This window comes from Dipteris shenzhenensis, chromosome 5 (assembly GCF_047967505.1).
Source record: "Dipteris shenzhenensis isolate YYH24624 ecotype China chromosome 5, Dip_SZ_1.0, whole genome shotgun sequence".
Taxonomy (NCBI): domain Eukaryota; kingdom Viridiplantae; phylum Streptophyta; class Polypodiopsida; order Gleicheniales; family Dipteridaceae; genus Dipteris; species Dipteris shenzhenensis.
Genome location: NC_141600.1, coordinates 55,663,545 through 55,690,083, shown reverse-complemented (window position 1 = coordinate 55,690,083; position 26,539 = coordinate 55,663,545). Strand labels below are relative to the sequence as shown.

Below are 26,539 nucleotides of genomic sequence, written 5' to 3'. Positions count from 1 at the left end.
TTTCTTTTAAAATTCTATCTTAGCTAAATTTAACATTCCTTAGACATTGCCTAGTTCTTTTGATAACTCATTCAAAGAAACATGCTATTATTAAATAAAGGTAGAGTGTGCTTTCTAGCTAGCATTGGGCCGTGTTTCGTTTACCATACATATGAAATACAAGTACATTGCTTTGTCCTCTCTTAAATATGTCCATTATAGTTGCATTGCACCTATGTTGGGTGGTGGAGAGTATAGTCTTTTGCCAAAAAGGGTAGAAGAAGCACCCTACTCACTATATTGTGAGTTGGCATTGAGGAGTGAGACGTTGTGTAATAGCCACGAAAGGACGTGAACCATGTTTTAGGGAATGCGGATCAAAGGGATCCATTCCAATTACAGAGGTTTATGGCGAGGGAGCCATAGATTATAGAATTGACTTGGGCAAGGTTTGCAAAGCAACACAACGAAGGTGAAGTTAACGCGATGAACTAGTGGGCAGACGCCCATTCGCATGGGACAAGAATCATTGGACAATGAAATCATCATTGTAGGCAGTTCTGCTACAACAATGTTTTTCCTAGCTTGGTTATCCATTGATTTGAAGCTGTTTTTTTTCTAGTTGTTTAGTTCCTTCCCCATTTGGCCTCTAGTAGGGATTGTTGGAGTGGGGGATTATAGCTTATGAGTAGGCAAAAGCCTTGTGCTCGCATTGGTCAATGTGATTGGGAGTTATGGCTCATTACCACTAGTCGAATGTCGAATTGCTACGTGATTGGCTGATGGGTGGTGGCTAGTGCATGGAAGCATGTGGCACTAGGCGTTGGCTGCTCAACATGGATGGGATGCTTCTACAAGGCAGTTTCAATCTTTCCTTTTTGGGTTTGGTAATTTCATAGCAAAGTCTTCTTCTCCATGCTCATGACAGTCGCTATTGTGAGTCTTAGCTTTTAACAGCATATAGTACTAGAGGAGCTGCTCTATAGGGTCCATAGTATAGTCTTGAGTCCATGTAAGCCATATAGTACTGGTGCAACTACTCCGTAGGGTCCATAGTAGAGTCTTGAGTTCCATGTAAGCCAACAAACACTATAGAGTTGAGGCGAACTTGTCCCACATCATTTTGTGAGTTTGAATAATAAAGTCTCAATAAAGTGTTGTTTGATTTGAACATTAATGTTACAATTCTTCTCAGGTTTAGGTGTTCGGTGATAATAAAGGTGTGAGGAATCATGCTATAGTTGCATAATTGATCTCAGGTTCTACACAGATGCTTATTAGTTTCATGCAATATCACATGCTTAGTAGTTTCATGCACTATCACACATGAGAGCCGTGTCATGATTTTGTCATTTCATGTGAAGAAGTTCACTATTGCATGCATGCAAACCTAGCCATAGTGTGCATGGCCTCTTTGAGCGAGGGGTCGGTGTGAGGCTTGTAGCATGCCATCTACCTATTTCACATCATAGATGATGTGAGCTTGTCAGAGAGAGACACAGAGAGAGAGAGAGAGAGAGAGAGAGAGAGAGAGAGAGAGAGGGAGAGAGGGAGAGAGGGAGAGAATCACACTCTCAAGCATGCTATAACATTTCATCCCATCCCTCAATCTTGCAATCCTCCTTCTCCCTCTCTCAACCCCCCTCTCCCTTCCAACGTTCACTATGAAATGCTTGTTTTGTTAACGCAGGAACTTGGTGTCACCTACAAGCTAAAAGCTACGCTAACTCCCATAGGATGCAACAATATCGATTGGGGGGGTGAATTAGATTCACACAAGTCTACCAACTATTGTATCTGACAATAGTGACATGAGTTGGACTAGGTGCGAAAGCCAAAGTCAAGACTGGTAACAACCACATGTATGTACTTATGCGACCCATCTATTTATTAAATACAAAAGCCAATAAGGGCACGTTGCCTAAAAGGGAAAATCATTTATTACCATCCAAGCATCTTCAATCACCCAGCCTCCCCCATTGTATCGACACAATGAGGGGATGAAAATAAAAGGGCAGCACAGAGGATGGACAAAATGAAAGGAGGAGGATGATCATGGAGGAGAAGAAAAGGGGGAGCAAGGAGCGAGCCATAGTAGGAGTCGAGGAGCGATCATAGGAGCGACATATTTTTGGCGGGGACCAAGACAGAGTGATCACGTAAGGATCCACAAGAAGCAACAATTTTTTGGCCTGGGATCCAAAATGAGCGACATATTTGATTCATACAAAGATCTAGAAGGAGTGACATATTTTTTCACGAAAGGAGCTTGATTTTTGGCATTAACTTAGCTTAATTTGAGCTACTTCTCATAACTTAGCTTATTTCGAGGTAATTGAATTTTCCTCAAAACTTCTATAGGGGGATATATTGAATTTTCTCCTTTTCTTTTGAAAATCTATCTTAGCTAAATTTAACATTCCTTAGCCATTGCCTAGTTCTTTTGATAGCTCATTCAAAGAAACATGCTATTATCAAATAAAGGTAGCGTGTGCTTTCCAGCTACCATTGGGCCGTGTTTCTTGTACCACACATATGAAATACAAGTACATTGCTTTGTCCTCTCTTAAATATGTCCATTATAGTTGCATTGCACCTATGTTGGGTGGTGAAAAGTATAGTCTTTTGCCAAAAAGGGTAGAAGAAGCACCCTACTCACTGTATTGTGAGTTGGCATTGAGGAGTGAGACATTGTGCAATAGCCACGAAGGGACGTGAACCATGTTTTAGGGAATGCGGATGGAAGGGATCCATTCCAATTACAGAGGTTTATGGTGAGGGAGCCATAGATTATAGAATCGACTTGGGCAAGGTTTGCAAAGCAACACAACGAAGGTGAGGTTAACGTGACGAGCAAGCGGGCAGATGCCCATTCGCGTGGGACAAGAATCATTGGGCAATGAACTTATCGTCATTGTAGGCGGTTCTGCTACAACAATGTTTTTCCTAGCTTGGTTATCCATTGATTTGAAGTGGTTTTTTTCTAGTTGTTTAGTTCCTCCCCCATTTGGCCTCTAGTAGAGTTTTTTGGAGTGGGGGATTATGGCTGATGAGTAGGCGAAAGCCTTGTGCTCGCATTGGTCAATGTGATTGGGAGTTATGGCTCATTGCCACTGCTCGGATGTCAGATTGCTACGTGATTGGCTAACGGGTGGTGGCTAGTGCATGGAAGCATGTGGCACTGGGCGTTGGCTGCTCAACATGGATGGGATGCTTCTACAAGGCGGTTTCAATCTTTCCTTTTTGGGTCTTGTAATTTCATAGCAAAGTCTTCTTCTCCATGCTCATGACAGTCGCTATTGTGAGTCTTATCTTTTAACAGCATATAGTACTAGAGCAGCTGCTCTATAGGGTCCATAGTATAGTCTTGAGTCCATGTAAGCCATATAGTACTGGAGCAGCTACTCCATAGGGTCCATAGTAGAGTCTTGAGTCCCATGTAAGCCAACAAACACTGTAGAGTTGAGGCGAACTTGTCCCACGTCATTTTGTGAGTTTGAATAATAAAGTCTCAATAAAGTGTTGTTTGGTTTGAACATTTATGTTACAATTCTTCCCAGGTTTAGGTAGTCAGTGATAATAAAGGTGTGAGTAATCATGCTATAGTTGCATAATTGATCTTAGGTTCTACACGGATGCTTATTAGTTTCATGCAATATCACATGCTTATTAGTTTCATGCACTATCATAGCCTCTTTGAGCGAGGGGTCGGTGTGAGGCTTGTAGCATGCCATCTACCTATTTCACATCATAGATGATGTGAGCCTGTCACACACACACACACACACACACACACACACACACACACACACACACACAGAGCGTGAGAGGGAGAGAATCACACTCTCAAGCATGCTATAACATTTCATTCCATCCCTCAATCTTGCAATCCTCCTTCTCCCTCTCTCAACCCCCCTTTCCCTTCCAATGTTCACTATGAAACGCTTGTTTTGTTAACACAAGAACTTGGGGTCACCTACAAGCTAAAAGCTATGCTAACACCCATAGGATGCAACAATATCGATTCGGGGGGTGAATTAGATTCACACAAGTCTACCAGCTATTGTGTCTGACAATAGTGACATGAGTTGGACTAGGTGGGAAAGCCAAAGTCAAGACTGGTAATAACCACATGTATGTACTTATGCGACCAATCTATTTATTAAATACAAAAGCCAATAAGGGCACGTTGCCTAAAAGGGAAAATCATTTATTACCATCCAAGCATCTTCTCTCGCTCGTAGTGTTGCCTCCCCCTCTCTCTTGCCTCCCTCTCCCACTTCCTCTCTCCCTCCACTCAACCCCCCTCTTTCAATCACCCAACCTCCGCCATTGTATCAACACAATGAGGGGATGAAAATAAAGGGGCAGCACAGAGGATGGACAAAATGAAACGAGGATGATCATGGAGGAGAAGAAAAGGGGGAGCAAGGAGCGAGCAATAGTAGGAGTCGAGGAGTGATCATATTTTTGGCGGGGACCAAGACGGAGCGATCACGTAAGGATCCAGAAGAAGCAACAATTTTTTGGCCTGGGATCCAAAATGAGCGACATATTTGATTCATACAAAGATCTAGAAGGAGCGACATATTTTTTCACAGAAGGAGCTTGATTTTTGGCATTAACTTAGCTTAATTTGAGCTGCTTCTCATAACTTAGCTTATTGCGGGGGATATATTGAATTTTCTCCTTTTCTTTTGAAAATCTATCTTAGCTATTCCAGCTACCATTGGGCCGAGTTTCTTGTACCATACATATGAAATACAAGTACATTGCTTTGTCCTCTCTTAAATATGTCCATTATAGTTGCATCGCACCTATGTTGGGTGGTTGAGAGTATAGTCTTTTGCCAAAAAGGGTAGAAGAAGCACCCTACACACTGTATTGTGAGTTGGCATTGAGGAGTGAGACGCTGTGCAATAGCCACGAAGGGACGTGAACCATGTTGCAGGGAATGCGGATGGAAGGGATCCATTCCAATTACAGAGGTTTATGGCGAGGGAGCCATAGATTATAGAATCGACTTGGGCAAGGTTTGCAAAGCAATACAACGAAGGTGAGGTTAACGCGACGAGTAGGTGGGCAGATGCCCATTCGCGTGGGACAAGAATCATTGGACAATGAACTTATCATCATTGTAGGCGGTTCTACGGGGCCCTGCGTGGGGTAGGCTAAAGCTGCGAATAACGAGACAGGTAGGCGCGACCGTCCGAGAACGAGCCGACTACGGCGGCATAGTCTAAACCCAAGGCTGAGGGAAGCACGTGAGGTGGAAGCCAAAGGTGGATTGCAAAAGGGAAGATGGGGAGACGTTTGAAGTCCGTCTTGTTATTTTAAGAGCATATGCTCATGTAATCCAATCACTTCTTCTTCTTCTTCTTCTTCCTTGCTTGCTCTGTTTTTCCCCCTTTGCTCTGTTGCGCCATCGCCATAGCCATCCTCCTCCGATCTCTACAACTCCTCTCCCCCTCCCAAGTCCTTCTCTTGATCCTTTCCCCCCTGCCTTTTCTTCGCATGCTCCACCAATTTCATTGAGCATCTCCTTCCGCCGATCCCTCCATCCTCCTGCTTTTTCCGGGCTTCACATCTTGCCAGCATCTGCGACGTCTCCCTTAAACATTTGCTCGGTATTTATTCCATCGGGCCTTGTTCCCTCTGCCTTTCCCCTGTGCTTACTTCGCTTCCTGTTAATGCTTTGCCAGGTCTCTTGTCCATGTTTTAGTGTTAGTCTCTCCTTTCCCCGTCTCCTTTCGTCTCTTGAGGTTTCTATGTGGCTGCACAGTGCATGGCTAGAGAACGGCATTATCAATTGCCCGCCCAACCGAGACAAGACAGCGGAAGGTGTTGGCCATCGGTCGGATTCACAAGGATGGAGGACGGTGGCTCGACTAGCTCCAGCAGCACTGGTAGTGCGGATTTGTATTTTTCCAGGGAAGAAATAGATAGGTGCTCGCCCTCACGAAGGGATGGAATCGATGCTCAAAAGGAGACTTTTCTCAGGCATTCGTATTGCTCTTTTATTCAGAATCTTGGGATGCGGCTGCAACTGTAAGTTTCGTGTTGGTTGCTCTGATTGTCAAATTACCTCTTCAATCTGACTGTTGTTACTGTCAGTCAACTTTTTGCTCTTGCTTGCATATTGCTATTGTAAGGGGCCATACTCCCATGTTGCTGCTAATTGTATTTTTCCGGAAACTTGGTCTTGTAACTTGGAGTTGGTACACAAATCTGACATTTACTTTTACAACAAAGGCACATTAGCTGCTCCTGTCCTTCAAATGAGCCCGAAAACAACTCATCTCTCTCAAAAAAAGAAAAAACACTTAAAGAAAATGCAAACGACAAATTTGAAGCTTTAGTACCATAAAAGAAAATAATAGACGTTCTACAAATCTCGTGTAAGGGGCAAGAACAGTATTCGGAGATGAGGATGGGGGAGACCGACATTATCTGAAGAAGGAAGAAGCAGCATCAGCCAAAATGTTTATTGGAAGACTACTGATATGCAAAAGTTAAGCTTGGAGGGCCCCATAGGCACTGCAGTGCCAATTTCCTCGCCAGATATCAATCACGCATTTGCAAACCTATAGTACCTGTTTCAAGGGCTTGAGGATAGCCGACAAAGATCATCTAAAGAGAGATGAAATGTATAGTACGACCACTCTTCCTGATCAACGATGTTAGAGACTCACTGTACCCACCTATGAGCCCCCGTTTTGTGGGGACAAGGGGCAGTGAGAGTAAGGCGGGATGGGAAAGAGAGATCCAGTGCAGGACAGAAAGCCTCAGTTCTAGGCTGTGCTGTGCACTTAGATCTGGTATCTTCTGACAGAGAGAGTTCCTTCAGTTCGTCTCAGCACTTGGCTGAGTTTTGTATTGCTCCCCTGGAGCCAGTTTTCTGCCCACCATCCGGTGGATGAATATATTCTCTCTCTGTCTAAGTTTTCTCTGAGTGAGTATTGTATCTGTGATCAGTTATCTGAGTTGAGTGTTGCTAGAGCGGGAGAGATCTTGGCTGGAGGTTAGAGTGATTCTTTCCTTCTGTTTTCTAACATGGTATCGGAGCCATAGGCTCTCGACTCTTCCTCATCAAAAACACTCTATGAAGGAAGGAGTTCCTTGGAAGTAAGGCAACTCTGTTTTCAGCTCAGTCTAGTACAGAAGGTCAGCTCATTTATTTCTGTTTCAGTTATTCAGTTTTTAGCTATTCACCGAGATGGATTAGCGATCAAAAGCCTCTACATCCATTGCTTGTCCTTTCTCCTTCTCCAGTCATCTTCCTTCTTCATTTATCCCTAATTTCGGTGAAGTTGGAAAGCTCGATGGTACGAACTTTCCAATCTGGAAAGTCAAGATCTGAAGCCATCTGTTGGCACGGAGGTTGTGGAAGATTGTAAATGGGACCGAAGAAAAGCCGGAGGACATTGTGGACAAAAGAGGTGAAGTTCTAGCTGAAGCAGATGTGGATGAACTCTGTGCATGGGAGGAGAGGGATGCTCAAGCCTTAGCAATGCTTATAGGCACGACAACAGATGCTGTGATTCCTCATATCCAGTTGGCAGAGACGTCTTCAGAGGCGTGGACCATACCGAAGGAGCTGTATGAAACCGATAATACAGCTCGTATCATTACACTGCAACATCAGCTTTATAATCTTGATATGAATGAGGGTGATAGTGTGCATGATCATTTGACAAAGGTGAAAGTTGTGCAGGACCAGCTCGCAGCAGTTGGTCAGAAGGTGGACACGAGTCAATTAGCATTACTCACACTCCACAAGTTGCCACGGAGTTTCAAAAGTTTTGTGACTACGGTCACTGCGGGTCAACGGACAAAGCCAATCACCTTTGAGGAGCTTTGTCCACTCCTGCTTCAGGAGGAGGCTCGAGAGAAACTCTTTACGCAAACCGACGAAAAGGCATTGGTTGCCAAAGACAAGCCTGGCAAAGGCAAGCCAAAGGATTCCAAGAAATCAGAGGACGCTGAACGTAAGAAGAAAATGAAGTGCTTTTACTGTGAAAAGCTTGGCCACTCCGCCAAAGAATGCCGGAAGAAGAAGGCGGATCAAAAGCGGAAAAGAGAAGCTAAAAACAAAGAAGAGCTTAAGAGTGATTCTGCCAATGTGACAACTGGACAGTTATTCTTACTCAGTGAACATTGTTCAGCTTATGCAGTTAGTGAAGGTAAAGAGGGTTGGTATGTTGACAGCGGTGCTTCTAAGCACATGTCCAACAGAAGGACTTGGTTCAAAACCATGGAAAGTACACACCCGGATTCCAAAGTTTCTGTCGGGGATAGCCGGACATGCCCTGTGAAGGGCATCGGTAGCATTCCTTTCATTACCACGGCGGGTGAGGAGAAGGATATCTCTGGAGTACTTTATGTACCCGACCTTTGCAAGAATTTACTATCTGTAAGTCAGATGGACAAAAACAACATGGCAGTTCTTTTTCAAGATGGCAAGGTCACCGTGACATCCAAAGGGAGTGGGCAAGTGGTGGCACAGGGTGTTGAAGAGAATGGACTGTACCGTCTCAGTGCAATGTTGGTTCATGACGATCACGGAAAGTCCAAACTTTGGCATGAGCGCTTCGGTCACGTCAGCTATGGAATCTTGGCTGAAATGTCAAAGTCGAAGATGGTGGATGGACTTCCACGAATTACAGGCAAGGATGATGTCTGTAGGGCTTGTCTAGAAGGCAAGCAGCACAGGGATAAGTTCCCACAAGAGGCTTCGTTTTGGGCCAGCAAACCACTTGAGTTGGTTCACACCGACATTTGTGGTCCAATGTCTACAGCATCATGGGCAGGATCCAGGTATTCACTTCTCTTTGTGGATGATTTCAGTAGAATGACTTGGGTATATTGTTTGGCTAAAAAGTCTCAGGCTTTTGAGAAATTCAAAGACTGGAAGGCTAGGGTTGAAAAGGAGACAGGGGAGGATGTCAAGACATTTCGCACAGACAGGGGGGGAGAATTCACCTCAAGTGAGTTCAACACATTTTGTCGCAAGCATGGGATCAAGCGACAACTCACCACGGCACATACTTCTTAGCAAAACGGGGTAGCCGAGAGAAAGCATAGAACCACCACCGAAACAGGGCTTGCTATGCTCCGAGGGAGGAATCTTTCTAAAGCCTATTGGAGTGAAGCTATCAATACAGCCGTACACATTCTCAACCGGACCAAGACGAAGGCTGTCAAAGACAAGACTCCATATGAGGCATTTTATGATAAGAAGCCCTCTATTACTCATCTCCGCATTTTTGGTTCTAACGCGTGGGTGCATGTGCACAAGGAAGACAGGACCAAGCTTGATTCCCGAAGCAGACAATGTATCTTTGTTGGGTATAGTGAAGAATCCAAGGCCTACCGCCTCTTCGACCCAGTAAAGAAGCAAAAACTCATTAGTCGGGATGTTGTCTCGGCGGAAAAAGAGCCTGAACCCCAGGAGGAGCCTCAGATTGAGGAGGAGGAGATTGTTCAACCCCCGATCCCACCCCGTCCCAGGTTGACCATTCAAGAGGTGACCCAATTAAAAGCTGATATTCCACCCGATACTCAGGAAGAGCTGGATGTTCCAGAAGAAGTTCCCGTTCCTCCTCCCACAGAGAAGCAGAAAAAGTTGCCCCAATGGTACCTCCGGACATTGGAAGAGTCTCGAGTCACCTCATTACCTGAGAGTTGCAGTTCCGGATTGCGTCGGTCTCAATGTCTTCAAAAGGCCCCATCCGTGAATTTTGCTTTGGTGGCTCAGATTGTTGAGCCAAGAATCTTCGAGGAGGCGAAGGACAATCCCGAATGGCAGGCTGCCATGCAGGGAGAGATGGATGCTATCCTGAAGAACCATACATGGGACTTAGTGGCCAGGCCCCTTCGATGGAAAGTCATCGGCACTAAGTGGGTATACAAACTTAAATACAAATCCGACGGCAGCTTGGATAAGTATAAAGCAAGGTTGGTAGTGAAAGGTTTTGCTCAAACTGAAGGCATGGATTTTGATGAAACTTTTGCTCCCACAGCCCGCATGGTTACTATCCGGACAGTGATTGCCCTTGCGGCCCAATTCCAGTGGCCTATTTTTCAAATGGATGTGAAGTCCGCATTCCTTAATGGAACCCTGGAGAAGGAGGTATACGTGGAGCAGCCACCGGGCTTTCAAGATCCAGTGTCCCCATTAAAGGTCTGCAGGTTAAAGAAGGCGTTATATGGGCTGAAACATGCCCCCAGAGCTTGGTACCAAAGGATTGATATATTCTTTCAGAAGATAGGGCTCAGTTGGAGTTTTTGAGGCAAACCTTTACTTGTTCATTGAGAAGGGATTGCGATTGGTACTCATCCTCTATGTTGATAATCTTATCTTGACAGGTGATCATGTCAAGAAGATTTCATAGGTCAAGGAGCTACTCATGTCTGAGTTTGAGATGACTGACCTTGGGTTATTACATTACTTCCTTGGGATTGAAGTAAAGCAGGCCAAAGACAGGATCTTCATTTCACAGGAGAATTATTGCAGAGAAATTTTGAAGAGATTTCAGATGGAGGATTGCAGAACAGCATTAACTCCCATGGAGGTCGGACTTAAGCTAAGTGTTCACGACACATCTCAGCCGGTTGATACTCTTTTGTATCAACGATTGGTAGGAAGTTTGCTTTATCTTACCAATACTCGCCCTGATATTTGTTATGCAGTTGGGCTATTATGCCAGTTCTCTGCTTCTCCCAGGAAGAATCATTGGGATGCAGGTTTACGAGTGCTGAGGTATCTGAAGGGTACTTGCACCTTTGGGATCAGCTACACCAAAGGCACCGAACTAGGCGGGTTCTGTGACAGTGATTGGGCAGGTGATGTGGACACCAGAAGGTCGACGACAGGATATTGTTTCTTACTTGCATCTGGTGCCATCTCTTGGCTAAGTAAGAAGCAACCCACAGTGTCCCTTTCATCTACAGAGGCAGAGTACAGAGCTTCGTGTACAGCAGCTTGTGAGACACTGTGGTTGAGGTGGATTCTGGAGGACATGGACGTGTGTCAGGAGAATGCGATAGTGCTGATGTGCGACAATCAGAGTTGCATAGCTATTGCCAAGAATCCAGTATACCATGCGCGGACCAAACACATCGAAGTTCATTACCATTTTGTTCGAGAGCTCATCATTGACGACGTGATCGAGCTTATCTACTGCCCGACCGCCGATGACTTGTCTGACCTCTTCACGAAGGCACTCCCTCGAGAACAGATGGAGCACCTCATCAAATGCATGGGGATTGGCCCACAGTTGTGACATTGAGGGGGGGTGTTAGAGACTCATTGTACCCACCTGTGAGCCCCCGTTTTGTGGGGACAAGGGGCAGTGAGAGTAAGGCGGGATGGGAAAGAGAGATCCAGTGCAGGACAGAAAGCCTCAGTTCTAGGCTATGCTGTGCACTCAGATCTGGTATCTTCTAACAGAGAGAGTTCCTTCAGTTCGCCTCAGCACTTGGCTGAGTTTTGTATTGCTCCCCTGGAGCCAGTTTTCTGCCCACCATCCGGTGGATGAATATATTCTCTCTCTGTCTAAGTTTTCTTTGAGTGAGTATTGCATCTGTGATCAGTTATCTGAGTTGAGTGTTGCTAGAGCGGGAGAGATCTTGGCTGGAGGTTAGAGTGATTCTTTCCTTCTGTTTTCTAACAACGCACTCCACCTGACTAGAAGGGCATGTCAGGGCCGATGCTGATGCTGAATCTGATGCCAAAGCTGAAGCCGATGCCGAAGCTGATGCCAATGAGATGCTGCTAATGCCGAGGATGATTATTCTGATGCTGAAGCTAGGGCTGATGCAGAGGGCATTGTGGCTGCAAGCTTCTGCACGGCCTTTTTGTCCGTCTGCAAACCACTGCAATTACGGCGGTTTTTGGTGTCATCAACCTCTTGATGTCCTTTCGGCGGTTCGGTTTTTTGGCTTCTCTTCTTTCTTTTCATCTCTCTCCTTTTGCCATGTCATTTTGCTGCTTTTTTGTTTTTTCCGAGTTATGAAGGGGGAAGGGTCATTGCCTTCCTCCCCGTCATTTTTGCAGGGGCTAAAGCCGTAGGTGAATTTTTGGACGGAGAGGGGGCTTGTCTTGGGGAAAAATGGCCAGCAAGGAGGCTGGGAATAGCCAGGGGGGGCCTGCGAATAAGGGAGATTGTCCACCGGGGGGCGGGGGGGGGGCTGGGAATGGCTAGGGCAAAGGCTGTGAATAGAGATGGAATGGGGCTAGGAAAAGAGTGGAATGGACAGGGGGGGTTGGAATGGAGCAGAATGGAGAGGAGCGCAGAGGCCAGGAAGATGAAGGGGCAGAGAATGGCACAAGGAGGAGCTGAGGCGTGATGGAGAGGTGCACGACATAGCTGAGGCGGCTGTCGTGATGGAGAGGCGCACGAGGAGCTGAGGTGGATCCACACTCTTGCATGGTACCTAGAAAGGTGCATGCATACGTTACCAACTTAGCATTGGTGGACATGTGGAGGATGGAAAGACGAGTAATGTTTGCATTACAATCTCTACAATATCCACCCTACGAGCACTCTATGTGAAAGAAGCTTGTGAAGTCGTGAAATGAGAGTGCCCATGTTATGAATTCGAAGGCTTGGTGAACCGCTAGTTAACTGTATACTCTCTATACCTGGTTCCTGCTCTTAATATGAAAATGTGATCCAGTCAGAATTGTCCCGTCTGAATCATGTAAGGCTCATCGCCTACATGTCTCATGTATGTCTCATTGCCTACATGTCTACTGTAGTGTATCTCCGGTGCCAATGTCATTAAATGGCCTACCATGATCATCCAATGGATGCCTGTGACTCTAAAGTCTCTTCCTTTGTGAATCGAAACAATGGTGTGATGACCTAAGAGGCAGTCAAGTTCAAAGATATGGCCTCATTAAAGAGCTTGGCCAAGATCAAGGCAAGCATTCCCCGATCATGAGTCGGGAATCCTCCTTGAAGACCTTCATGACCATTCTGTGATTTTATGATGGAGTGGTTAGGGACATCATAGCAGGTCTCAATGTAGGCTGTTCAAACACAAGGCCCAGATAGAGTATGGTGGTATCTTTGCAAAATTTCTATACTTTTGGAGTTACACTGAAGATGGTTTCACAGCAGAAAGAAGACCAGGCTGACCCCATTGTTTGACCAGGTCAACCCAATTGGTAGGGACGCACCAAAGGCTCCTTTACGGCTAGCTGGGGCTATCCTATAAGCGCTTCAGTGGACTAATGGCTGGCCCTTTGGGCCATTCCTGCAAATTAAAAACAATGCACATGATAATGTTCAGTAAAGGTCTCTTTCCTCTCTTATCTGTGACTCACAGCATGGGCCTTCTCATACTGAATGCAGGCATGGATGTCCACATGTCCTATGCACCTCCATGACACCAAAAAGAAAGGCTCACACTCTACCTTGACTCCCAATTTGACATAGTGTCCCTTCCGCATGATCAACTTGGTCTTCTTTGCATTGAAAAGGTTGAGAAACACACATAGAAGGTGACAAATCATAATTTTCTTTTCCAACTGTTTCCTTTGTGTGTGACATGTAAGCTGAAGATGTATGAGAGTTTGCATGCCTAAAACATCACAAATCTTCATCTACCAAGTTGGGAACTTCTTCACATTAAGGTCCTGCGCACGATGATTCTTCTTGAGCTGGCCTTCAAAAATGAGAAAAAAAGGTTCATCAGTTTACATATTTCCACCATGCGCCACATGTGCCCACAGGCGTCTTCATTAGTTCTTCCAGATACTTAAGCTTCACAATTCATAACATATCCATGATGGTAGGATGCTGACCTTAGTTCCTCATAATCAACACTACTGATCATGGCTTCATAATCAGTGCTGAATGGGTATGGCTGATTTGAAAGCTAATGTCCTCCTTCATGGCCATCCTCAGCTTGCATTGACTTATTTGCAGGGTTTTTGCTTGCTATCTGGAAAACCTGCCAGGTTCAATCCATGTTTGCCAATCCCCATATTGTGGCATCTTCTCACGTTCTTTACCAGACTTACCTTCGTGAGACACCTTTTCTATCTTCACTATGGCTTTCCCCATCTGCCCCATATCGTGCAGTCTCTGATTGCAAACAGTTGTATCCTGTCATCTGCCATTGTATCGTGCAGTCTTCATGCCAATAACTGCATCCTCCATGGTTTCAGATGAACCAGCTAACCACTAGAGCGGTACTTTAAAGAAGCCTTAAATGCATTTCCAAATGTTTCACCCATACTGTTTCATTGTCAGAGCTGAAGCCTTCTTGTATCCATTCAGTTTTTCCCTGTGATCCATGTGTCATTTTGTCTTCAGTACTCTTTGAAGGTCCCTGATATCTTGCTTGATACTCCTGTGCAGCCTTGATTGGAACTGTGAGTTTTGGCCCTTCATGAATACAACAGTAGAAACATTACAGGTATATGCAGTATATTTTGGGCAGCCGTAATCCTCATCATGAACCTCACTGCAGGGTTGTAGTGGATTGTGATGGTCTGTCATGACAAAACTCCAGATGCTCTACCGATAAAAAACTAGCCAGTTAAAGGGAGTCTGGCAGGAAATTTTATGATGGTTGAATGCTTAGTATGTGCTGAGTCGGCAATCCACTGAATGGAGCTCGTGCTGAAGTGACACCTGATAAGAGTAGTAAATATGACGATAAAGAAGAGGTGTATACCAGTCTCATCAGTGAAAGCAAAACAAAAAGGACAGTCAAGATAGTCACCCACGAGACCATTACATACATCATGCACAGCAGTGCACACTATTACTACATTCCCACAAGCTTCAGCACCCAAGAGTGGTGCACAGCATTTGTACTGTACCTATATCCAATGTACACACACATAAGCATCACATTTATATGTACCTATGCTGAGTCGGCAATCCACTGAATGGAGCTCGTGCTGACGTGACAAGTAGTAAATATGACGACAAAGAAGAGGTGTATACCAGTCTCATCAGTGAAAGGACAGTCAAGATAGTCACCCACGAGACCATTAAATACATCATGCACAGCAGTGCGCACTATTACTACATTCCCACAAGCTTCAGCACCCAAGAGTGGTGCACAGCATTTGTAACTGTACCTATATCCAATGTACATGCAAATAAGCATCACATTTATAAGAGGGTTTATTGAAGGTTGTCATAGGGAGTTTCTTTAAGACTATGGACAGATTCAGTTATGACACACTAGCATTCGGGGAAGAGCTAACCAAAAAATAGTCTGCACTTATGCTACAGCTGCTTGGGCACTCTCTCATGTTAGGCCCTCCAAAGCAGAAAAAAACCATACAGGTCTAAGCCAAAAGCTTAGAGAAAAAGTTTCGTCGAGGGCAAATGCAAAAGAAATAGGCTCATCTCTGTACATTCTAAAAGGCACCACTTGGCCAGAGTATAAATAGACCTCCACAAAGGCAAAGAAGCTGCCACAACTTGCTTTGCATAATCCCCCAAGGCCTACCGGACCTACAAATCACAATCAGACCCAGTACAGTCGGATTTGACAACTTAATTTACAACCCAACTTTTTCACCCATGATCAGTCAATAAAAAAACGAAACTGATCTTGGATACTTCCACTTTGATGAGATTCTGGTGCAGTTGGCACAGTTACCAATAGAGGCAAGATACACATTTCATATTTCTTTGCAATTCAGGGATTTCTCAAGCTGCAAGTAAGTCCTCCTTGTTGGGGATTTTAATGTGAGTATCAAGTATCACTTCTTGATTTTTGCGATGATTTTATTTCTTTGCCAAATATTGATTTAGATGAGGCAAGGATATCTTGAGTATGTGTAGGCAATCGAGTCTGGGTGACATCTTACAGGTACACTTTTATCATTTTCAACAGTCTAGACTGAAGGCCGGATTCACTTGTTTCCACAAGGGGCTCTAGCAAGTTGACTACCTCTTGCCTTCCTCCTGCATATCTTTGACTTCTCCATCTTCCCACCACCTCCAGGAGTTGACCACACTTATCTCTCTTTAGTATAGCCATCTCCCACCACACGATGCACACCACGACACTGTCCATCCCCGTGGTGTGCGTTCCTCAAGTGGGTTTACTTGCTTTTCACACGGGGGCCTCTAGTATAATTGACTACCTCTTGCCTTCCCCCGCGAATATCACCAACTTCTCTTTCTCCCCATTATCACCAAGAGCTGATCAACCTATCTTTTCTTTAGTATATCCATCTCGCACTACACGATGCACCTCATGGCACCATCCACACACTACATATCATGACATCCACTTCAATCATAGTCTACTACGCACCTCTTAGATGCTCTGTGTACTATGAGATCCGAGATCATCATCACTATCTTTTGAGAGAGAGATTTAGACGCTTCTCCAACCTTCTCTCATGAGAGATTTGGCGACCTATCTTCATGAGGTCGTACGACACAAAGACCAGCTGCTAGACGAGATCAAGGCTTGTAGACAAGATTAGGAGTTCAGCTAGAGCATGATCCTTAAGTGTTTCCAGTCGGATAGCACGGATTAGTAGGCCCCGAGGAGATGGTATAGTCGAGGCCCAAAGCAAGAGATGAGAGATTCATGAGCGTGTTGATGCATAGATATCTCCCCTCCATGTTCACAGACTAGGGGCATGGCAAACGGGTGTGATAGTGGCACATGTTTGATGCAAAGCCATGGGTAGGAGACCACAGCAGACCATGCATGCTGATTGACTTCAGCACTTTTTCACGGGTTTTATATCGTCACAGTCCCCTACACCACTGGAGCCTCTCTTTGCCAAGATGCTCTTATTTATTCACAGCTGCGATGTGGACTAGGTTTGTGAGCCAGCATATAGAGGAACACCATCCTGTCCATGGGCGCAGACACTCTATACTAGTGTTAAAGTTTATGCTTGTATTTGTCTTCAGTGCAGATGCCCACTAGTGCTTGAGTGACCCTTGGCAATGTATGCATGCACCTTTCTAGATACACACACACTAGAGTATAGATCACACCCCCTTAGCCCTAGTTGCAACATACATAGAGTATTGTGTATAGACAATTCCTCGTTCCATGTCTTTGCTTTTTGTTTTCATTTTGCAAGTTGAAGAGAAAAATTTGGCAAAAATTGCTTATAGGCATCCATGATGCACATGAATTAGTAAAATTAGCTGTTTGGACCGCCCTTGCATTTTCTACACTCAACCACCTCGGAACCTCGGTCTAGCTCGTCAAGGAAGAACTCAAAGAGTGTCAATGATGTGCATATCCTTGTTTAAATCAAAGGTTGTTTATATAATGACCTCCTTTGAATATGATCCATGACCAAGAGGCATGAAATGACAAGGATGGTGCCTCCAAACAAGGTGGTCCTCGATCTACCTCATCACCCTTCACCAGACCTAGCATGCCACATGTTTCTTCTGTCACAGTTTGAGTTCTTGTGCTTGTACAGTTTATATCGTGATTAGGTGGTCCCATCGTTGAATGCTTTCTTGAGAAGTTGTTGGTTGGAGAGTGAGGAAAGAAGATCCCATGTTTAATGCTTTCAGCCTTAAAAGAGTTGTTGGAGACAGGATTGTAAAGAGAGGGAAGGCAAGGAGTTAGAGAGCGGTTTGCAAAGCCATAAAATGGTGGCCGTCAGCAGGCTGCAGGGATTACAATGTGGGCTGGATATTTGGGGGTGCTGGATTACAATCCTTGAATCTTTTCAAGCGGTTAAATTTATTGCTATTCTCTGCATTAGGGGATATGGGAGTGAGGGGAGGAAAGGTTCGAATGTGTCAATCACAGAACAGGTCAATCTTGATGGTTGAAGGTAGCGACTAAGGTGTGGATGTCCTAGGAAGACCTATGCAATTGTGGGAACCTGAGTTTTCTTGAGGTTAGCAGGATTTATGGACCTGAATGGTGTTAAGGAAGAAAGTTTTGAAGTTGCATTAAAAAGCATAGCAAATGGGCAGCTTTTACTCTTTTTACTGCTATTTAGTTGCATTGTTTGGATACCAAGCTATATTGAGGTGTGAGTTTAGGTGAACATTAAATATCTTGACTGTTTTTATGGTGAGAGATCCCAGGGTTTGTATTTTTGTCTAGCTGACCTGTTTGGTTGCAGTATGCCTTCGTTATCTTCTATGCTATTTTGCTTCAAAAGACATGTTCTCACCTCAGGATACACGGGAAGCTTTCATATACACCTGCCAAGTAAACCAGTTAGAATAAAAATAGTGCATGAGACTAGGAAATCTAAATTGAACCCGTTTGTTGCAGGTGGCCTTATTCTGTATTGGCTTGTATCACGCTCATTAGATAAATGATTTTGAAACCTTTTCCAAGTTTATCACTTTTTCAAGTCTGCATATATATGCTTACATCTTGAAGCTTTTAATAGTTGTCTTTTTAACTGATTAAGTATGGATATTAACACTGCTGGTCTTCTCTTATCTGCAGGCCTCAGACAACGATTGCAACAGCTATGGTGCTTTGCCATCGCTTCTTTCTGAGGCGATCACATGCTGCCTATGATAGATTTGTAATTCTCTTCTTGGAGTTCTCTTGTTGTGTTTGTCTGCTTTCTAAAGTTTTTTCCTTGTTTGATTATGTGGCAAGTCCCCCCCCTCTCCTCCAGCTTGTGTTCGACTTTTCATGTTATATTTGTATGCATTAATGTAGTGGTGCCAGGAATAGGAGTGGAGCACATTCTATGATCATGGGACAAAATTGGGCAACTAGGATTTTTACAGAGTTGTACGAGTATGGTAAGCTGGAAGCAGGACAAAAGGTCAACCATGTGTACAGAGTGGAGCTATAAGCACATCATTGCTAAGCTCATATAAAAAATAGTTGGCCTTTTGCAAGGTATCATCAGATCAGGGTTCTTGCTTAAAGTAACCCCATGCAGCTTGGCTAAGCTGCTATGCTATACCTGAAAGAAGGCATCATCTTGTGAACAGCAGATGCACAGCCTCAAAGCATGTTGTCACTCAAGCATACCAGCATCTAGAACTCCCACCTTGGCATATTTGGCTATGAGTGCCAACCAATAGAACCTGTGAGTAGTCACAAACTTCAAGAAACCTTGTACATGTGCATGCATCACACACACTTAAACACACAGATGCAGCCATTCTTAAATGATGATCATGGTTTATGAGGCCAAAATAGATACATGATGAGCTGAGGCACTTCCGTTTGGAAGATTAAAAACATAGCAGTAGCCAAGTCATTAACAAGTCCATGTCAAACAGGACATACAGTTGATGAAGTCAGTCAAAACTGGGGGGAAGGTATTGTCTATCTGTGCTTGTGTTATTAAGGACAATCGTTGTGCACCGGCTGGCTGGTCTCTCAAGCATAAGCTTCAATCTATACCTCAAGCATGCAAGAATGAAAGAGAAATTGGCATACACCCCCAATCTTAACAATAGAAATCAGCTTTTAGTCTAAATTAGTTCAAAACAAGTATTCCAACCTATTTTATTGGGAATTAAACTAAAGTAATTGAAATAAATAGTTTTTTCTTTTTAAAAAAAGCCCATTACCCCTTTACCCATGCGCACGCTTAATTACACAATGGGCCTAGAACATTAAATGTACCTTGGGCTTGCTTGGGCACGCTGATGACGTCAGTGGGGATGTCATAGTAGCTAGTCCCTGCTATGCATGATGGAGTTTATGGTTTTCAATCTTATGAGTGACTATCGTGAGATTGAAACTGCACTATGTTGTGTTTTTAGTAGAGGATGAGTTTGGGAATGTTCCTGGATTCATCTAGGTATAGACTTGTTAGGATTAAGCCAACGAAGAGTAGTGTTTAGGGCTGGATGTGTGCTATCTAATGTGCATGTGAGGAGTTGGGTTAGAAATGACAGTTGGGATTATTGTGGTCACCTCGCCCACAAAAGCTAGGGTGGATATCATGAACTTGAGTCTGAGAATGTTGATACATTTGATCTCACGGTGTAGGACCAAGCACTCAGGGTACGGCAAACGTGGGACCTAGTACATCTGTCCCTTAAGATTTTATGCAATTGTACTGGATAATCGACTGTGAGCTTCATATGTTATGATAAACCAATTTTACTTCATATGTAATTTTGTAAAGTTGATCTTGAAATATATCGAATTGGATTATGTGGTTTTTGTAGAGTTGATCTTGAAATATATTGAAGTGGATTTTGTAAAGTTGATCTTGAAATATATGGAAGTGTATTATGTCACGGACACTCATGTCACTGAGCTAACATTTATGTACTGCACATAATATCTAGATCAGCCCTTGTTCCTTGAAAATATCTTCCATAAGTTGGAAGTAACTCCTGTCATGTCATGACCTCTAAGCATGAGTGGCTAGAAGACGAATTGATTTGAATCAATTTAGATGGTATACACTCTTGCAACAAGGGCTAGCAGAGTTCATGTTCTCAGACAGTACGAAAGTATAGATAGCAGCAGAAGTATCTAGATCCCAATTTAGGAACAAGGCCATGGAGTTAGCGAAGGTGAAGGCAGCTACAAAGGAGGGTAAGTGGGCTGTCTACCGTGAAGGCAAGGCTCTCATCAGGGAGCGAAATCTAAAGACTGTTTGTCTAACTGATGTAAGTAAGTACGCTTTTTGGAGTGGATCCCGACTTTAGTGGCTCCACTCTTTAGGTTTTTCTATGGTATCTGGTTTTGTTTCAGTCTCGTATACATTAGATCTCCTGCAGACTATAATAGACTTCCTTTTCCAGGCTATAATAGACTTCCTTTTCTTTCTTTCTCGATTGCTTTTTAAGTTTTACCTGACCTGCTGGAGGGGATTCAGCCTGCAAAAGGAAAGGCCTTGTAGGCCTGCTCTGAATTTCTTTTAGGCATGGCTTTTCAGTTGGTACATCTCATTTCATGTTTTGCACTGAATCATGTGTAAGACAGGTAATTCAGTTTTAAAATTATCTGAAGTGGAAGTCATGTGCTGTTTGATGTTTCCATAATGTTGCAAGCTTCTCAATGTGGCTATCACTTATTCTCAAACACTTCTTAATGCACTCATAATTTGTTATAGTTTGGGATGTTACGTTGTTAGAGTGTACAGCAATGATCTTGCAGATAGATTTTGTTTGTATAGGTAGGATTTTCTTCACAAAGTCACTGTGTGAATGATCAATGACTGGGATGTTTCTTTCATTTATGTGTAACGTTTTCATATCTTCATATGTTTTACAGGTCATAGCAACAAGCTGTGTCTTTTTGGCTGCAAAGTCAGAGGAAACCCCTCGACCGCTTAATAGCGTGGTTCTTTATTCGTATGAGATATGTCACAGACAAGATCTGGCTAACTTTCATTATAGATTGCCTAAGGTGATATGTTATACCTTTCTTTGGAACCAGTGCTTGTGTGTGGAAGAAGAGAGAAGGTTTTCTTTTCCTTGCTGTGTTAGTGAAAGTTTCATCTGGCCATATTAGCTCAAAAGGCTATGATCTGGCTATTTAATTCTGTGGCAGATGTCTAGTATGTGATAACCTGTTGTTGTGACATTTGATTTGTTTAGGATTGGTTTGAACAATTCAAAGAACGAGTTTTGGAGGCAGAACAAATGCTCTTGACGACATTAGATTTTGAGCTCACTGTCCAACATCCATACACACATTTGATCACAATCTTCAACAGGAATGGATTAGCACAAAGCACTCTTTTCCATGTGGCTTGGAATATTTTGAATGACGGGTAAGATATACTTTCCTTGTTTCAGATCTTAGATGTTTTCATGGCTTCTGTGTTTCTTGCAAGAAGTTCTCTACCGACTTTCCTAGCATACATTTCAATGAAGTGGATGGAAGATTTTTCTTGGGGCTATTGTGCAGAAGACAAAATAAGGAAGTTTCATGCATTTTTCCATTTGATACTTTCTTTAAGGATGCATAGGGCAATCAGCAAAATTTCATTTTCCATTTTTCTAGCAGCTCTGCATTAGCTTGGCCTTTCGAAATCTATGTAAAATATAGGAGGGAGCCCTTGAAAGTTGTGCTGGAATGTATGTGGGCACAATATGTAGGTGGAAGTCAAGGAACCAGTCTGTATCTTAGTGGCTGGGCTGCCCCACAACTGGGGATAATTTGGTTGATAAGAATGTGCCAATTATGTATTATAGAAAGAAAGAAAGAAGTGGAAGAGATTTAGTATGTGTTGGGGGGGGGGGGGGGGAGAGAGAGAGAGAGAAGAAGAAGAAGAAGAATGTATTACCGTCCTCTGGGGGCCGAGAAACCGACCCATGGGACCCATGAAAATCACAATACAAGTGTCTCCCTTCTTTTATGGAAGGGGTAGGAAAACAACTATTCTGAAATACATTGAGTAATACAACATTCCCGATATTGAAGAATCTTGGCAATAAAATTGCCCAGAGTGGCTATATGGGTATGTGAAAGCAAGCTTGCGAGGGTGTCGTGTTCCTTTGTAATGTTGTTAAAGTCCCTCCTTATGCATGCATATCGTGGGCATGTAAGGAGGACATGTGCCTCTGACTCTACTTGTTCTTGGTCACATAACTTGCAAAATCTTTGTTCCCTTGAGACATCTCCCCAAGCACCTTTCTCTACCTCCAAAGTGTGTGATCGGGTGCGGATGAGTGCAATACTTCTTCTTGCATTTGCAGGTATGGGTATAGTTATGTACTTTTGTGCATTATCTTCCTCCTTGGAGTAGGTGTCCCAATAAATGGGATTGATATGTGTACAATAGTACTCATACTTAGCCCTTTTCTCAGCTGATTGCCATTTTTGTTGCAATATTCCCAACAAAGCTTTATGAAATGCCTTCTCATCCATTTCCCCGGATGACATCTCAAGGTAGGATGTTACTCTCCATCTTTGGAACCATCTTTGAATGTCTTGCCACCAACCAGATGATAACATCTTGCTTTTGTTTGTCTTTTGAGGCCTTTTACTTGCTTCCCATGCTTTCATTGGTAATCTTTGCCACCCCATGTTCTTGACCTTCTTCACATATTTGAAAACCCTTCGTAGTGCTCTCAGTTCAATGGGCCTTGTACCAGTCTCAATAAGCATGATTGAGTACGGTGTAGTAATTTTGACTCCTAGATGCCGTCTTAGAAATGATTTCTGTATTTTTTCAATATCATTCCATTTTGATGCTGAGATGCTTCCTCCCCATACTTCTACTGCATATAGCACTGTTTGCACCACATATGCATCAAATAGAATCCGTTTGATGCTCCATCTCTTAGTGTCACTATTTCTGCAGTCATTTTCAAAATGATAATACTTTCCCCACCCAGCATCTATCCTTCTATGGACACAATCATTCCATCTATGATTTGCTGGCACATCTATTCCCAAGTATTTGAATGTGTTTACCCTCTCAATTTCCTGCTCATTGAACATAATACTTGGGGTGTTTGCAGGCTGCTTTGTTTTTACTATCATCATTTTAGTTTTGGTGGCATTTACCATGAGTCCACTCTCTGCACAGAACTTGTGTAGAATGGGCATCATCCTCTGCATACTTTCTGCTGTGTATGAGAAAAAGACAACATCATCTGCATATAACAACAGTAGTACGGTGTATGCACATATTTCAGGGCCCTCTAGCTGCTGCTCTTGCATCATTTCTTTGACCAACTCCTCCAATCTGTCAATACATAGTCCAAATAATGTTGGTGACAAAGGGCAACCCTGTTTAACCCCCATATTACTGTGGAATGTATTTGACAATCCGTTTCTGCCTTTGAGTTGGCAAGTTACCCTCTCATATAATCTGAAAACTGCTGTTTTTAAGTGGTTTGGCACTCTTAATTGGTCCATTCTTTCCCCCAACTTGTTTCTAGGCACTGTGTCAAATGCCTTCTTGAAATCTATGAAGCAACAATAGAGAGGCTTTCCTTGCAACCGGCTCTCTTCCATTAGAACCCGTAGTGTGACCAAGTGATCCACAGTGCTATGGTTTCTTCGAAAACCAGCTTGTCCGATGGCCCTCTTACCATTTAGTTCTGCCCATATACTAAGTTCTGTCTCAATGATTGTGCCAAAGAGCTTGGCCATGGTGGATCCCACCATGATGGTTCTATAATTGGAAAGCTGGTTACGATCTCCACCTTTATATATTGGTTTTATCCAATTTTCTTGCCACTCTGGGGGGGGAGAGAGAGAGAGAGAGGAAAGATTGATTAAAGTCTACAGAAGCCCTTATGGGGCTATGAGACAAAGGTACCTTATCAAAAGAAAAACTACTACATCTCTGAAGACAGAGGGAGTGCATAGGACATTTCCAAGAGAGTGCATAAAGCAACTCTCACAGTTATTATAGATCTTGCCTATATTCTAAGACTATCATGGTGTGCCCTTCATTACATTGGTTTAAGATTTGAGAGTCGGGGGGTTTGGAGCTTGTCCTTCACAGTAGACTGCTCATTTTCCTTCTTTCCTGGCTTCTTTCACTTTAGTAAGTTCAATGGATCTTTGCTTGAGTGAGTTTAATGGATCTTTGCTTGAGTCGGAGTGAGTTCTTCAGATATGCATATCTTTGTGCCCTTCAGCTTACGTTGTAGTTGTAGAATCTTGATCTTTGCTGTGTTACTGACGGAGACTTGTATCTGTGTCTCCTTTTGTTGAGATAGCATCTAAATCCCATTCCGCTTGTGGGATCTTCTCCTTGAGGTAGTCGATTTTGTCTTCTGTAAATGTCCCCTTGTCTTGGCAACCTTCTGGTAATCCCCCCACCCGTAGGATCAGCTTGTTGACTTCTCTGGCTTCCTGCCTTTTCACTTCTTTGTAAAGGTCAGCTTTGTTAACCTCATTGCTGACATTTGCAGCCATCTGTTGCTTGATTGAGCTACCTGAGTAGTAGTCATCTCTTTTACTGTGGATAATAGCTGAGATGCTGGTGGAGATGTACATTTGCGCAACACTTTCGGAATAATTTCCATATCAGTGTTTTTCCTTTCTAGAGCTGCAATTCTAAGGTTGAGCTTACGGATTTCCTGCTGTAAATAATAAATATGCTCTTGCGGGTCTATCACGCTCACCATATTCTTCTGCTGTTGATACGTCTTTGCATAAGGGAAAGGCGTCTTTCCAAACATGTACGGAGGGGGCGATGGAAGAGCTGCGATGGAGGAGTAGGATGCTCTGGTTGGGATGGAGGCGAAAGTTTTGAGTTTGGGAAAATCCATAGTGGCCTGCGTGGATATGGCACCCCCCTGCTGAAACTAACCCCCTGAGTTGGGCTGGGTGTTCAGCCAACCTGGAGCTAGGTGCAAAACTGAAGGTTGCTGCTATGAATTGAAGGCTGGAGCGGATGGCTGTTGAAACTAACCCCCTGAGTTGGGCTGGGTGTTCAGCCAACCTGGAGCTAGGTGCAAAACTGAAGGTTGCCGCTACGAATTGAAGGCTGGAGCGGATGGCTGTTGATGGAAGTGCTGGAAGCGCAAGGTCATTGCGTGGGTTCTCTGACGTTGCTGCTATGCGACACGAGATGGAAGGAGAAGGGGGGGGGGTGCTGTTGTTGTCCCTAGTGTTATTAAAAGTGGCAGCGGAAGATGCAAACAAACTGAAGCTACAGAATCACACAGAGAACACTAGAGACAACAAGATGTGCCACAAACAGATCTGCTGTAACTCAGCCCATAAACCAGGGCAGCAACTGAAATACAAAGTGTCCTGAACAGGATGAGAAACAGGAGCTGCAGAAGGGGCTGAACTGAAGCAGAGGAAAGGGGCACAAGGAGGCTGCAGCCTGAGAGCACGGAGGCTGGAGGAGCCTGAAGCGAGGAGGCAGGAGCCTGGGAGCGAGGAGGCTAGAGGAGCCTGAACCGAGGAGGCTAGAGCCTGGGAACGAGGAGGCTGAAGGAGCGTGGAGCGAAGAGGCAGGAACCTGGGAACAAGGAGACTGAAGAAGCCTGGAGCGAGGAGGCAGGAGCCTGGGAAAGAGGAGGGATCTGCAGAGGGAGCGTGGGCAGCCAACAGGGCAGCTGAGGGGCTCAGGTAGGGACGGCCAGGAGCAGGCAATGACTGGAGCCTTGAGGAGCTGCTGGAGTGAGTGAGTAAAATGAGGAAGGGGGAGGGCCCTTATATAGGGAAGGCCAAGAGGGTCGGTCTAGTTGGCCTAGACCGACCAGCCTGGTCGGTCAGCCAACTGGGCCGACCAGCTGGTCGGCCAGGGGCTGGTCGGCCAGTCTACCCCCTCTGGCCCCCTGCTTCGGCCCTGCTGCGTGGGAGCTGGTGTGCGCCTTGGAGATGTCAGTCTCAACACCCCCTCTCAGCTCCAGGGTGTGGCACAAGACCAGAGAGCTGGCATGACGTTGGAGAAGGGGAGAGGAAACAAGTTTGGTAAAAATGTCAGCGACGTTGTCGGTAGTGGTGCTGAAGAGGAGCAAAATGGTACCGTCAAGAACCTTCTCTCGCGTGTAGTGGTACTGAATTTCGATGTGTTTTGTCCGAGCATGGAAAACCAGATTGCGAGCAAGGGCAATACAGCTTTGATTGTCACAAAAAAGTGTGGTAGGAGCGGGTTGCTGAAAACCACAATCGAGAAGAAGGCGCCGAAGCCACACAGCCTCACAGGTGGCACTACACATAGCAC

At 44.3% G+C, this 26,539-nt stretch overlaps 1 protein-coding gene across 1 annotated transcript in view; it reads left to right on the top strand.

Annotated features, from left to right (window-relative positions):
• The first annotated feature begins 5,331 nt into the window (after window positions 1-5,331).
• The window catches only part of LOC147902220 (cyclin-T1-3-like), a 43,381-nt gene continuing 22,173 nt past the window's right edge, over window positions 5,332-26,539 (top strand). Inside the window, exons 1-5 of the mRNA XM_087374989.1 lie at window positions 5,332-5,606; window positions 5,762-6,027; window positions 18,412-18,493; window positions 21,166-21,300; window positions 21,492-21,667. Coding sequence (XP_087231115.1) covers window positions 5,765-6,027; window positions 18,412-18,493; window positions 21,166-21,300; window positions 21,492-21,667 — 656 coding nt within the window. The 5' untranslated portion in view covers window positions 5,332-5,606; window positions 5,762-5,764. The remainder of the gene's footprint in view (window positions 5,607-5,761; window positions 6,028-18,411; window positions 18,494-21,165; window positions 21,301-21,491; window positions 21,668-26,539) is intronic.